Genomic DNA, 15,129 nt, shown 5'->3' with positions numbered 1-15,129 from the left:
GAGGGCCACCTCCTTAGGATGTGTTGGCTTAGGACACAGAGATGGTAACACTTCATTGATGTGGAATGCCGAAAACACCTTCGGCAGAAAAGACTATTGCGGACGCAACACCACCCTATCCTGTGGATAACCAGATAGGGCAACTTGCAAGACAAGGCCACCAATTCCGAAACCCTCCTGGCCGAGTGATGGCCACTAGAAAGACCACTTTCTGGGAAAGAGTCAACGGGGGAATCTCTCCGATATATTCAAATGGTGGTTTCTGAAGCGCCGCTAACACCAGATTCAGACCCCATGGGGGTAACGGTGGATGCACCGGAGGAACAATATGTCGGACCCCTTGTACAAAAAAGTGTTCACTAAGGAGTGAGACGCCAGGATTCGCTGAAAAAATAAAAAAAATAAAAAAAAAAAAAGAAGAAGGAGGATGACATCCAAAGCTGATATTTGTCCCTAAGACCCCATTCACACCTGAACGTTTTGTAGCTTGAAGCCTGAAGCTACAAAAACGCTAGAGGGGAAAAAACATCTATTATTCTCAACGGAGATGGTTCACATCTCCACTCCATGTCGCCTGAAGCTGAATGCCTGAAGCTCAAACAAGTTCTGGACCCTTTTTTGTCGCTCGAATCGAGCAGATTTGGGCGTTTTTCTTCTTTTAACATTGGTGACCTTTTGACCTGCACAAAATCGCGGCAAATCGTGGTAAAAACCGCAGCGGATCACGGTAAAAAATGCTGCAAAATCGCAATAAATTTGCGCGATTTTCTGCTTGAAAAAGCTACGCTCAGGTGTGAATGTAGCCTTAATGGTGCTTAAAACCAATTTCTGGTCTACACCTTGCTGTAGAAACAGCAGGATCCTGGACGCCATCCTTTCTCCTCACACCTGGAGATGTAGGCCTTCCAGGTATGATGATATATCTTCCGAGAAGATTTCCGTGCTCTCAGCATAGTTGGGATCACTGAGTCCGAAAGACCCCAGTTCCGCAACACCTGGCTCTCAATAGCCATGCCGTTAAAGCCAGTGATGGCAAGGCAGGATGGAGAATCGAACCTTGAGACAGAAGGCCCTCTCACAAACAGCAGGAAGCGTCTGCCACCAGACGCGCTAGGTCTGCGTACCAAGGACGCTGAGGCCAATCTAGGGCAATCAGTATTACTGGGATCCCCTCGGCTTCCACTCTGCGAAGCAGACGTGGTAACAGTTTTAGTGGAGGAAAGCCGTAGATCAGCTGGTACTGATTCCACGGAGCCACCAGCACGTCTCACGCGTCTGCCCATGAATCCCTTGTCCTGGACACGAATCTCGGCACCTTCCGACTGAGACGGGAGGCCAGAAGATCCACGTCTGGTGTGCCCCACCGCAGGCACAGTAGCCTGAACACCTCCGGATGCAACGCCCATTCTCCTGGGTTCAGCATCTGGCGACTTAGATAGTCCGCCTACCAGTTCTCCACTCCCGGTGTGTAAATGGCTGACAGGGCCAGTACATGTTGCTCTGTCCACCGAAGTATGCGAGTGACCTCCCGTGCGGCGGCCAAGCTTCTTGATCCTCCTTGGTGATTGACATATGCCACAGCCGTGGCGTTGTCTGACTGGCTCCTGATCAGACGCCATCGCAGCTTCATCGACCATGTGGAAAGGCATAGCCTGATCACTCTCAGAACGAGCGGCAACTTGGATTCCTCTGTTGACCAGAGGCCCTGAGTCAACTGAACTCCCATTACTCCACCCCAGCCGGATAGGCTGACATCTGTTGTGATCACCGTCCATTTCAGAGGTAGGAACAACTTCCCGGTCTGAAGTACCAGGGACCTCAGCCACCAAATCAGGGAATCCCTGACTAACTGGCTCACCTAGATCTGTCGATCCAGGGATAACGGAGATTTGTCCCACTTCGTCAAAATCTCCTTCTGCAGAACTCTGGTGCGGAACTGGGCACATGGTACTGCCTTGAAGGAGGCCACCATGAGTCTCAGCACTCGCATGCAGAAGCATAGCAACGACCACTTGCGGTTCATCAGCAGTTTTGCCGCAGCTCTGAGAGTCTGCAGCTTGTCTAAAGGGAGAAACGCTCTTGCTTCCAAGGAGTCCAGCAGCAAGCCTAGGTACTCCAAATGCTGAGTTGGTACGATCACCGACTTATTTAGGTTCAACAGCCACCCAAATTCCTGCAGGGTCTGCATAGTGATCGCCACATACTCCTCTAACTCTGAGGCGGAAGATGCTCTCAGGAGGAGATCGTCTAGGTAACCCACGATCGCAATCCCGCGTTGTCGCAGCAACGCCAAAGCAGGAGCCAATACCTTGGTAAAGACTCGGGGGGCTGATGCCAAACCAAAGGGAAGAGCCAAAAACTGGTAGTGGGCTTCCCCAACTGCAATTGCCGAAAGCTTAAGGGTATGTGCAGGTACGCTTCCTGGATGTCCAAAGACGCCAGGGAGTCCCCTTGATGGAGTGCAGTGACTACTGAGCGAACTGATTCCATTCTGAATCCCTGTACTTTTACAAAGTAATTGAGGGCTTTTAGGTCCAAGATTGGACATACCCTTGTCTTCTTGGGGACTACAAACAGTTTGAGTAGAACCCCTGGAAACGATTCCGGAACAGGTACTATCACCCTACGATTTAGCAGCTCTCTTACTGCCCCCAAGAGGGCCTTCCCGGCGAGCCGGGAGTACGGGTATGCTGGAGGGGAAGAATACATTTTGCCGCCAAGAGAGGAACACCATCTTGTAGCCAGAGGAAAAATCAGATGGCAGACCCATTGGTCAGACAGCCCACCAGGCTGCAAACTCCCGAAGGCAACCCCCCACCCGAGTTGCGGGTGGGGGCAAACCTTCATGCGGTAGCACTTTTGCTTGCAGGCTTGCGGTTCCAGGGACGCTTTTGTCCTTCAGAAGCCGTCCTGTCAGGCTGGGGACATTTGCCCGAAGCTCCGGGCGGACGAAAAAGACGTTTGTGAGCGGAAAATGAGGGCCCTTGCCTATGGCGTGGCTCCTTAGCCTTCCTGACCTGTGGGAGTAGTGTACTCTTACCACCTGTGGCATTTTTAATAATGTCATCCAAAGATACGGTCGCCAAGGAAGGGTAGATCCGTCAGGGCTTTCTTGGATACCTGGTCAGCCGACCAGCATTTTAACCAAATCAGGTGGCTCAGCACCACTGCTAACACTGAAACCCTGTATAACAGAGGGAGGGTATCCAGGGTCGCATCACAAATGTACTTAAGGCCTGCACTAGTTGGTCTGCTAGTTCCACGCAGACAGGAGAAGCCTGTTATCCCAATATGCAGTGTAACGGTTTTGCCCACTCAGATAGTGTCTGCGGATGCCAGTACTGGTCGCATGGTTGACCCCACAACCATAAACAAGGAACGAGCCATTGCCTCGGCCTTCCTGTCCGTGGGATCCTTAAATGCAGGAGTCCCCTCTAAAGGGATTGTGGTTACTTTTTTAACCTGGATACTGGGGGGTCCACAACCGGAGGAGCTGACCACTTCTTGAGAAGGCTTTCCTCAAAGGGGTAATGTACCGCTATATATTTGGGGACTGAAAAGGTCCGTTGCGGTCGACCCCATTCCTTGTAAATGAACTTGTCAAAATAAGTCAGAAACGGGAACACCTTAGGTCAGGCATGTCCAAAGTCCGGCCCGCGGGCCAATCGCGGCCCGGTTTTGAACGGCCCGTCTGGTTATTTAAACATATATATCTTTTGTGGCCCCCGGCGATCTCCCAGCGCCGGGGCCACAAAAGATATATAGTCCGGCTGCCTCGAAGGGAGGAGGCGGGACGAGTGCCGTGCACACAGGAGGAGAATTTCCTGTTTACACGGCAGCCTCTGTAATAGGAAGTCCCGTCTCTGCCATTGGATGACTGTTCTGTCCATCAAAGGAGGCGGGACTTTCTCTTAAAGAGGCCGTTGTGTAAACAGGAGATTCTCCTGTAGGATGTCTTTAGCACTCGTCCTGCCCTCCATGGCCGCACTGATGGCAATGGTGGCTGCATTCCTGGCAATTGCAATTGTGGAGCTGCATTTCTGGCAATGGTGGGTGACCACCACTGACCCTTATTTTGCTTCACAGTTCTTTATTTAAAATTGTAAGTTTTTTTTCCTGAAGCTTCCCTCTTAAAGTGAAGGTGCGTGTTATACGCCAATAAATACGGTGTATCCAAATAATACACTTGAGTTCATCTCTTCACCGCACACAGCCACAAAGGTAAGAGAATTCTTGTGGGGAAGTTTATTAGTGCTCGGACGAACACACTTAGAACGAATTTTAATGGTTCAAAGAATGTCAAGCAAAATGGTTGGCCCTCGTGCATGTTCACTTCATCAAATCTGGCCCTCTTTGAAAAAAAAAGTTTGGACATCCCTGCCTTAGGTGAACGGGCTGGCTTACGGGACCCAAAACGGACCACTGCATCAGCAGAGGGATCTGCTGACTTCTGAATTTTCAGGGTATCACACAGCTGTGGTAAGTGCTCCAACATGCGCTTTATCACGCACGGACCTGGACGGGGACTCATCCTCACTGTCCTGGTCAGTGTCATCTGAAACGACAGGGATCACCAGCCTCAGCAGGGCCCGAGTCTACATCAGAGCACTCCTCGGAGGGCAGGGGCCGCTTTATAGCACCTTGCGCCAACGCACCGCCTCCATCTTGGCAACGAACGAATTGAGGACCGCCGACAAAGCGTCCAGGGGCATGCTGTCCCTTGCTCATACCCAAGATGGCCGCTTACACTGAAAAAACATGAGGTACAGTGACTGAAAATGGCGGTGCTCAGCGCTGCAGAGATCACAGTCACAGCCTCACAGGCACCTCCAGGGAAATAATAAAAAAAATACACACACACACACACACACACACACAGCCGAGAGCCCCTGTATAGACACACACCGCTCAGCAGCCAAATGCAGCATTTCCCATGGGGGGGGGGGGGAGGTGAGGGACCCCCGAAATCGACCTCCCAGGGAATGACCAGCTGCTCAGCCCCACCGAGGCAGGGAGAGCTGTACTTACCAGTCCTGAAGAGCTGGGAGACATTCCATTACAGACCCACTCTCTGATCAGTACAGGGTGGCTGCTGACCCAGCACACTGTGATGCAGACATCAGTAGCCAGGTCATATGTGCTCCCCGGAGCATAAACGCTCACGACCACCTCTGGAGCTGAGGTATGTCGTGGCCGGCCTAGCGCTTAGCTACGACCTGCACATGCTCGCTGGCCAGGCTGGGGAGACGACAAGGATATGAATATCCAGCCTGTTGATAGCAGATCACAGGATCACTCATCTTGCACAAAAAGCAAAGCTTCTGCAGAAAAAAAAATAAAAAATAAAAAAAAACACGGACCGATGGGCCCGTCAGGGTTCCTAGGTCCTTCTTCACTAGGCAAAATAAAACTGAGGCTGCAGTAGCATGCTGAGGGGTTGCTACTTAAGGGACCGCCCCTTGGGCGGAACTAGAAAGTTCTAGTTTTATTATCACATGTAATGCCTAGTCCTCTCCTGAAGGTGGAATAACAACCCAATGGTCTAGAGAGAAGCTGTGTCAGTCGGTGAATATAAGAGAAATCACTTTTATTCCCATTACAAGGAATGTAAACATCACTTGTAATAGAAATAAGGGATGACAGGTTCTCTTTATGGAGAGATCTGAGGTCTACAAGCCAGTAAATCTCTCCTCTACCTTTAAAAGCTATATATAGATAGTTACTTCCACCCTAGACTGGAAGCAATGATATCCAAGATCAAAGAGGTGATCAGAGTCGATTTGATCTCTGGTCAGCCACGTGTACTATTGGATCATTCATTTCCCGTGCTCGCCGGTAAAAACGGTAAGCCCAAGAAACATAAAAAAATAAAAAAAATACTGGGATTATGGCCGATAGCTTTAGTCACAACCCTGGTAAACCACTTGCATCCCAAATGAGAAAAAAAAAAAGTTGACTAAAGCTATCAGCCATAATCCCGGTATTTTTCCCCTCTCCAGTGCTTCTTGGGTTTACCGTTTTTACTGGTGAGCACGGGAAACGATCCAACAGTTCACGTGGCTGACCAAATCGACTCTGAAGTGACATGATGACATCACTTCCACGAGAGAGCGAGATTATATTACACATATAAAAAATATTGCAGTCAGCAAGTAGTAAAATGGAAAAGTAAAATAAACTGCGCTTGAAGAACCTCTGCACAAATAACATGTGAAATAAAATAAAAAAATAAAATAAAAAAAAAGAAGATTGCAACACCAACCAATTTATTCTGCGAGGCCTCCGCTTAAATAAAAAGTAGATAATGTTTGTGGGTTATAGGTCATTTTCAAGCAAAAAAAAATAAAAAATGCTGATGCTTGCATGTATGAGAGTAATGTCAGAATTGGCCCAGTAGGCAAGTTGTTAAACCTGCAGAAGGACCATTTTTGTAATTTTTCCAGGAAACTTAGAGAAGTACAGCCAAGCTCATTTGGATGTACTTCTCCTATGGATCACAAGAGTGCAGATTGTTTTGCACTACTGTGACCTGTTCTCAGCAACGACCACAGAGTTCGGATTCGCCAGATCCCTGGACCGACACCCGGCTCAGCCTCTAAGCGGGCCGCTGAGAGCCTGAGTTGGCAGCCCAGCACTCCAATGAGTGAGGAAGGAGCAGAGCAGAGAGCTGTGAGAACCGAGTGACCGGCAGTGTTCAATTGCTCAGTGTAGAGGCACTGGGGGACTGCATCCAGCTAGACAAGTATGATTTAAAAAAAAAAAAAAAAAAAAAAAAAAAAGTATATTGAATATATATATATATATATATATATATATATATATATATATATATATATATATTCATTCAAGTTCGATTTTTTCTTTTCATGCCCAAAGAGTAATAAAAATGCTGAGGAAAATCCTGAGTGTGGCTTTCATGATTCATGCATGACAGGGCTAATGCAAGTTCAGGTTACAAAACCAAAACTTGATTAACTAAAATGAGCGGCCTTTTCACCTCTCATTTGTTCTAGTTAAAAGTGAGCTCATTCTGTATATATATATATATATATATATATATATATATATATATATATATATATATATATATATATATATATATATATATTATATTCATAGTAATATTTATTCAGCTATAGAGAGCACACTACAGGCAATCCAAGTTCTACAAAACAGACCACAGTGAATTCCATTATTAGACTAGATCTCTTCTCACCTCTGGAATATCTCCTGAAGGGCTTCGCGAGTGAATGCTCCAGCATCCTGGAAGACATTATTCAAGGCATGGAGAGCACACAGTTCCCGCCGCTGTTTCTCGTGGTAAATTTGCGTTGGAAAAGGTTCTTGAAACTCACCACAGTTTTTTGCCTTATCTCCTTTCCACGGAACACAACTCATGGCTGAGAACCAAAGTTGGGATAGAACTGCAGCGTTGCTTTTAGTCTTAGAAATGTCCTCTAAAGTGGCTGCACACTGGAGGTCCTAGTAACCATGTACGTTTATGTGATATGCCATGCTTCCCTGCAGGGGGTGTGTGGGCTCTATCACAGTGACTAATAACCTGAGCCTTTCTTAGCAGTCCACAATAAGGAGAGGGATGCTGATGATTTATTCTTTAATTAGATGATGGAAAGCTCTCCACATCTTTCTTTTTCCTCCATACCACCACAGTCTTGGAGCCAACGAAATCACTGGAAATATTTTCAGTCCCTTCTATTAGTATATGAAAGCAATTAGGGTTCCTTAACCCTGTAATAAATAAAGGAAAAATTAGGCACAATATGATCCTCATCCTACAAGATCAGAAATGTAACAAAGTTTTTGGGCTTGTTCACACTGCATATACTTGAAACCAGGGGTAGGCAAACTTAAAGAGGTGGAGATCTACCTGAACAACATGGGAAATGTCAAAGATAACTGGGCATAGTATTGTCTCCTCACACCTGATTTAAACCTCCAATTGCCATATTACCATGTTGCAATCGAGTGCATGCAAGTAAGTTTGGGTGGGCGCAAATTACGCTAAAAATAACTGTCTCCTAACGTTATTAGTTGGCACCCTGGGGTCAAAGCAAATTTGATAAGCTTTGGTTGTGTGTACTAGGCATTAGCTGTTACTGTTCACCATCACCACCACAGAAGCAAGCTCTCAAATGCTGAACTCAGAACTACTACATCAAGGGGGAGAAAGTGCATGCGAGGGGGTTTGAATCAGAGAAAGAGCTCATTCCTGTGATGGTGAACAGTAAGAGCTAGACATCTTTTAGCAACATGTATGTACGTTGCAGCAGAACGAATCTCAAGGAAAAGCAGGACAAACATATAGAACGGTCATTCACAGTACACAATAAAGAGACATAAAACTCTGGTTTAAATAAAGAAAATAATCTATTTATGTATTGTTAAAGCTGAACTCTGGGCATTCCCCCTCCCCCCCCCCATGCAGGGATGCTGTGCCCACTACTCATTATATTTGTCTAGGGGTTTGGAAAGCAGAGATATACTTACCTAATGCTCCAATTCTCCCAGTGCAAGATTGGTCCCTTCGGCTCCCCCCACCCCGGGTCCAGTGCTCTTGGGCGGGGCGGTGGACTGTACCTGACGTCATCATGCTCATGGACTGACTCTGGACATGAAGACGTCAGGAACTTTCCACTGCTGGATGTGGGGGTGTGCCATTGAAGGATCAGGCGAGTACAGGCTCTGTGTTCACCCCTAGACAAAACTAGCAGTTAGCACATGGGAAGATAAAAATAAAAAAAATGTTACCCAGATTTGGGCTTTAAAGGGGTCGTAGAGGCAGATTTTTTATTTTTTTTAGCTTAAAGCGGTTCTTCAACCTAAAGGGGAAGTTCCGCTAATCTGATCCCTCCCCCCCTCCGGTGCCACAATCGGCACCTTTCAGGGGGGAGGGGGGTGCAGTTACCTGGATAATCCAGGTAACTGCACCCACTTCCGGCCAGACCGCCGCAGACGCTCTGCCCCCCCCCCCCCCCGTTGTGTTCTGGGAAACACACAGTTCCCAGAGACACAGCGGGGGACCATAAGAGACGCGCAGCGCGACTCGCGCATGCGCAGTAGGGAACCGGGCAGTGAAGCCGTCATGCTTCACTTCGCAATTCCCTGACAGAGGATGGCGGCGGTGGCAGCAGCGAGACGAGCGATCGCTCATCATCTGCCGCCGACATCGCTGGAACATGGGACAGGTAAGTGTGATTTTATTAAAAGTCAGCAGCTGCAATATTAGTAGCTGCTGGCTTTTAATATATATATTTTTTTTTAATAGGTGCAGCTCCTCTTTAATGGATTCTATGCATTAAGATAAAAACCCTTCTGTGTGTAGCAGCCCCCCCCAGCACCCCATCTATCTCCAGCGATGTCCACAAGTGTCTTAGCTGTCCGGGACTCTCTTCCTGGTTGGCTGAGACACATCAGTAGCGCCACTGGCTCCCGCGGTTGTCAATCAAAATCAGTTAGCTAATCAGGGCAGACCGGGTTTGGGCTCAGTGTCTGAATGGACATGCGGAGCTGTGACTTGGATGCCCCCATAGCAAGCTGCTTGCTGTGGGGGCACTGGACAGGAGGGAGAGGGCAGGATTACAGAAGAGGGACCCAAGAAGAGGGAGGATCCAGGCTGCTCTGTGCAAATCCACTGCAACAGAGCAGGCAAGTATAACATTTTTTTTTCTATAAAAACAACAAACAAGACTTGTGTAAACCCTTACAACACACTTTGACCTACAGGTAAGCCTAGATTAAGGCTTACCTGTAGGTCCAAGAAATATCTCCTAAACCTATATGGTTTAGGAGATATTTGGCCGAAGACAGGCACCGCTGTCTACGGCGCATGCGCCGTAGACAGCGGCGCGCAGGCGCACTGAACGCGGCATTTTCAACTAAGGAGCTACCGCGCTTGTCGGCTCCCGTGGGCATGCGTGGTAGTGACGTCATCGTGGCTTCGCCGAATGACAGCGGCGGAGCTGCGAGACCCCACCGAGAAGATGGATGCGCCGGACTACAGGGGACAGCGGTGACTTCGCTGGCTCCTGTGTCAGGTAAGTGACACATAATGGAATACTATGCGATGCATAGTAGTCCATTATGCTTTGCAGGGAATGAAAGAGGAAGTAAACTCATCAGGGTTTACTTCCTCTTTAAAGTGGAGTTCCACCCAAAAGTGTAACTTACGCTTTAAGCATTTCTTACCCCCTGACATGCCTCATAGTTTTGACAGGTACCCAGCTACCACTTTTGCTCGGGCCGCCTAGGCAGCGACTCCTCTCCCTACCTGCATTCTTCTGGGACACCTCACAGGTCCCAGAAGATTACACGGCCATTCAGGACTCGGGCATGCACAATGAAGCCGCAAGCGGTCACAGCCAGGTGCCCACAGTAGTAATGCCGGCGCCGCGGACAGGCAGGGGAGAGGGGCGAGGATTCGGGTGTCCGCATCGCTGGACAGGTGAGTGTGCGTTTATAAGAAGTCAGCAACTAAAAAAAGCGTAGCTGACTTTTATTAAACACAGAACCGGGTGGAACTCTGCTATAACTCAAAAAATACCTTCTATTGCTCTCAGCCTCCTCCAAATTCCTTTTTTTTGTTGTTGCTGTGACTTCCTGTTAGAGGGTGGCTACATTCATTCCCCCACCATCTGTAGGGACGTAGCCACCCTCTCTTGCTCACTCCGGGATGGACTATGGGATTTGTAGTGTGCACAGAGCAGTGCACGTGACCACAAATGACCTGTACTGCTCATTCCAAACTAAGGCAAGGGGGGAAAAGGGAGAGATTTGGGGGAGCTCACGGAGGACCTTACAAGGAGACAGATATACACAGAAGGAACCAATTCCATAGATGACAGGGCCATTGAGTAGTGGATGTGTATGGATTATATTGGGAGAATAATGAGATCACTAAAGTGAAATGGTTATCCTTGTGAGTGCACAGGGCTCAACACACAAATCAAAAATGTGGAAAACAAAAGGCTTCTGTAGGAAGTTCTCTAAGAGGTGAATGTTGCCCAGAGCACGAAGGAGACCTCCATCAAGGGGGACCAGGGACAGGAGCAGTCCTCCACAACTACTGTCTTTGCTGCTGAGGGCCCCATGGCTGACCGAACACTCACACCACTATAGGAAGGTCCCCCTGGCCCGTACCGTGCTTAGACCTCTCTATAAGTTAGGAGGAGTACATGGCCTTCTGGGAATATGCCACTCTGAGTCAGAGAGCACAGGTCTCCGTTGACCACCCGGGAGGTGTGCGGAGCTCTCCCTCCATCTGCAGCACACATTACCTCATTCGGGAGATCCGAAGGCAACGACCACTTCACATCCTTCCTCCGTTTCCACACCACTTACAACCCCCCGACCACCGTTTCGCCAGCTGCGTGACGTCACAGCTCCTAACACTTTACTAGCACCAGCCCAATGTCTCCGATTCTCTTCGCTGATTGGAGAGGATGTGGCTTCCCGTGCGTTTCAAACCTCGGCTGCGACTTGCTCTGTGATTGGTTAATTAGTTCCTGGTATGGGTAGTGTTGGAAGACTTGGCGAGACTTTGGAACGCAAAACTTCCGCATTCGTCACGTTTGCAGACTTTTCTCTGTCCATTGAGTGTTTGGTTGCTTTGTTGATTCTTTGGAGTTTTTTTTTTTATTCAGCTTCCTTTCAATTAGAAAATGAAGACTTGAGCAACAATAGGAAGCAGATAGCAACGCAATTTGCCTTAAAATTAGTTCAGTTACTCTCCTAACAATATCTTTCATCCTGCTTGAGGTGATAGTAGCAATATTAGTGCACTTCCTACAAAAAACATTAAAACGGTTGAATGCCTGCATGCAAGAAAAAAAAAAAACCCCAAAAAAACCCTGGAAGGCAAAGACATATTGAGCTCATTATGCCATACCTTAGAATACGCCAGCATCGCCTCCCGGTCACCACTGAGGGAGCTGACATGGTGACTGCGTTTCTTCCAAGTTGGTGGCTCTGGCCACTCACAGCACCGGAGCCGCGAACCTGGAAGAAACGCCTAGTCACCATGTCAGCTCCCTCAGTAGTGGCCTACCTGTAGGTAAAAATGTGAAAGTGGGGTATACAACCGCTTTAAAGCAGAAGAAACCATTAAAGCAGTTGTAAACCGCTTGCATTTTTTCTTTTTTTCCCTGCAAGGTAAACCCATAATATGCTACCCTGTTTCCCCTAAAATAAGACCTAGCGTGATTGTCGGTGTTGGCTGCAATATAAGCCCTACCACCCAAATAAGCCCTACTTTGTTTCCTCAAAAATAAGCCCTACCCTGAAAAGAAGACCTACAAGGACTTTAACTAGGGCTTATTTGGGGGGTAGGGCTTTTATTGCAGCTATCACTGACAATCACACTAGGTCTTATTTTAGGGGAAACAGGGTAGTATGCATGGCATATCACATTATGTTAGACTTACCTTAAAGCTAAGCCTACCCACGCCAAATTGTCAGAGCTTGAGGCCGCTTCCATCTTCACCCCTCTTGCTTCTGGGTTTGCGGACTTCGGCTCTGTGGTCGGCCTAAGCTGCGATTACATAATTCCCACGCATGAGCACGGGAGCCGCCAGTCACGGCACAGGGCTCTGAAGGAACGGCACGGGTGCCCGTTCCTTCAGAGCACATGCACCAGTGATGTCACTGGCTGCATGTATAGTAGTAGTATTATAGGCTTACCTATAGGTAAAAGTCATGCATGGAAGTTAACTTCCACTTCAAAGTGGAAGTAAACCTATCCATTTCACAGTTTCAAAAAACAGTTACATTTCAATGACTGATCTAGCCACAGAGCAGCAGATGGGAAGGAGGCTGCCTACACTATTCGCACCGCCGGGAACCAGCATCTGGAGAGACCCACTCGATGGACAGCTTACTAACACGTAAAGTCAGTGCGTAACCACGGCAACAATGTGTTTCAAGGCCAGGCCCATTTGTCAAGTTACTATAGAGCAGTTGTTTTCCCAGCTCTCCCCTCCTCATTGGCTCAGACACAGCAGCAAGAAGCCATTGGATGTATTTAAAGTATATGTAAACCCTCACCATGTAAAACAACCCATTCAGTTGAAAATATAAATGAAAGGCAAAGCATTTGTGTGTATACAGGATCTCATAAAATTGAGTACACCCCTCACATTTTTGTAAATATGTTATTATATCTTTTCATGTGACAACACTGAAGAAATTACACTTTGCTACACTGTAATGTAGTGAGTGTACAGCTTGTATAACAGTGTAAATTTTCTGTCCCCTCAAAATAACTCAACACACAGCCATTAATGTCTAAACCACTGGCAACAAAAGTGAGTACACCTCTCAGTGAAAATGTACACATTGGGCCCAATTAGCCATTTTACCTCCCCAAAGTCATGTGACTCATTAGTGTTACAAGGTCTCAGGTGTGAATGGGGAGCAGGTGTGTTAGATTTGGTGTTATCACTCTGACTCTCTCATACTGGTCATTGGAAGTTCAACATGGCCCCTCATGGGAAAGAACTCTCTGAGGGTCTGAAGAAAAGAATTGTTGCTCTACATAAAGTTGGCCTAGGCTATAAGAAGATTGCCAAGACCCTGAAACTGAGGTGCAGCATGGTGGCCAAGGCCATACAGCAGTTTAACAGGATACAGGCCTTACCATGGTTGACCAAAGAAGTTGAGGGCATGTGCTCAGCATCATATCCAGAGGTTGTCTTTGGGAAATAGATATATGAGTGCTGCCAGCATTGCTGCAGAGGTTGAAGGAGTTGGGGGTCAGCCTGTCAGAGCTCAGACCATGCGCTGCACGCTGCATCAAATTGGTCCGTGTCCCAGAAGAAAGCCTCTTCTAAAGATGATCCACAAGAAAGCCTGCAAAGACCAGCAGACTAAGGACATGGATTACTGGAACATTAAAATTAGAAGAAAAGAGGTTTAACCTTAATTGCGTAGAGGGTTCTTTACTGTAAGAGTGGCAAGGATGTGGAATTCCCTTTCATAGGCGGTGGTTTCAGCGAGGAGTATCGATTGTTTCAAAAAACTATTAAATAACCACCGGAACGACCACAACATACGGAGTTATACAATGTAATACTGACATAAAATCACACACATAGGTTGGACTTGTGTCTTCTTTCAACCTCACCTACTATGTAACTATGTCCTGTGGTCTGATAAGACCAAGATAAACTTATTTGGTTCAGATAGTGTCAAGCGTGTGTGGTGGCAACCAGGTGAGGCGTACAAAGACAAATGTGTCTTGTCTACAGTCAAGCATGGTGGTGGTGGGAGTGTCATTGGTCTGGGGCCGCATGAGTACTGCCAGCACTGGGGAGCTCCAGTTCATTGAGGGAATAATGAATGCCAACATATACTGTGACATACTGCAGCATCGCATGATCCCCTCCCTTTGGAGACTGGGCTGCAGGGCAGTATTCCAACATGGTAATGACCCCAAACACACCTCAAAGATGACCACTTCCTTGCTAAAGAAGCTGAGGGTAAAGATGATGGACTGGCCAAGCATGTCTCAAGACCTTAACCCTATTGAGCATCTGTGGGTCATCCACAAATGGAAGGTGGAGGAGATGAAGGTCTCTAACATCCGCCAGCTCCGTGATGACGTCATGGAGGAGTGGAAGAGCATTCCAGAGGCAAAGGAAAAGAAACACAGTGCCTCTAAGTGCAGTATTGTTAAACCATTTAATGATAAGTCAAAAGTGAAACTACTCACAAGGGAGCATAAACACAAGCACGGTAGTAATCCTGCAGCAAAATCCAGGAGTTTCTCCTAAATGTCCATGTCTCTGAAGTGCCACTGACAGCTCGAGCGGGTAGATTCCAGCATTCGCAGCCTATGGGAACACAGGGGAGATCACTTCTGGGTGCAGGGTGAGAGGAGGCGGCTTCACGTTCGGAGCATGCTTGTTCCTTCCTCAGGCTATCCTGAGTAAGGAGCAAGCATGCAACAAACACACCCGTTCCTCTCACCCTGCACCCGTAAGTGATGTTATCTCCGATCTCCCAGAGACATGGACGTTTAGGAGAAAAACCACGCCTGGATTTTTCTGCAGGATTACTAGAATGCTTGTGTTTATGCTCCCTTTGTGAGTAGTAAGCCTTTCATTAAATGGTTTA

The 15,129-nt window shown here is 47.5% G+C and overlaps 1 protein-coding gene across 1 annotated transcript in view; it reads right to left on the bottom strand.

Annotated features, from left to right (window-relative positions):
• Positions 1-11,462, bottom strand: part of JOSD1 (Josephin domain containing 1) — a 47,259-nt gene extending 35,797 nt beyond the window's left edge. Inside the window, exons 1-2 of the mRNA XM_077452294.1 lie at positions 11,295-11,462; positions 7,217-7,749 (exon numbers count right to left, since the gene is read on the bottom strand). Of these exons, the coding sequence (XP_077308420.1) occupies positions 7,217-7,398 (182 nt within the window). The 5' untranslated portion in view covers positions 7,399-7,749; positions 11,295-11,462. The remainder of the gene's footprint in view (positions 1-7,216; positions 7,750-11,294) is intronic.
• Positions 11,463-15,129: the final 3,667 nt, after the last annotated feature.

Source organism: Lithobates pipiens, unplaced genomic scaffold (genome assembly GCF_037356315.1).
Source record: "Lithobates pipiens isolate NorthernLeopardFrog02 unplaced genomic scaffold, aLitPip1_a1.2 Scaffold_23, whole genome shotgun sequence".
NCBI lineage: Eukaryota > Metazoa > Chordata > Amphibia > Anura > Ranidae > Lithobates > Lithobates pipiens.
This window is presented reverse-complemented; position numbering and strand designations above follow the sequence as displayed.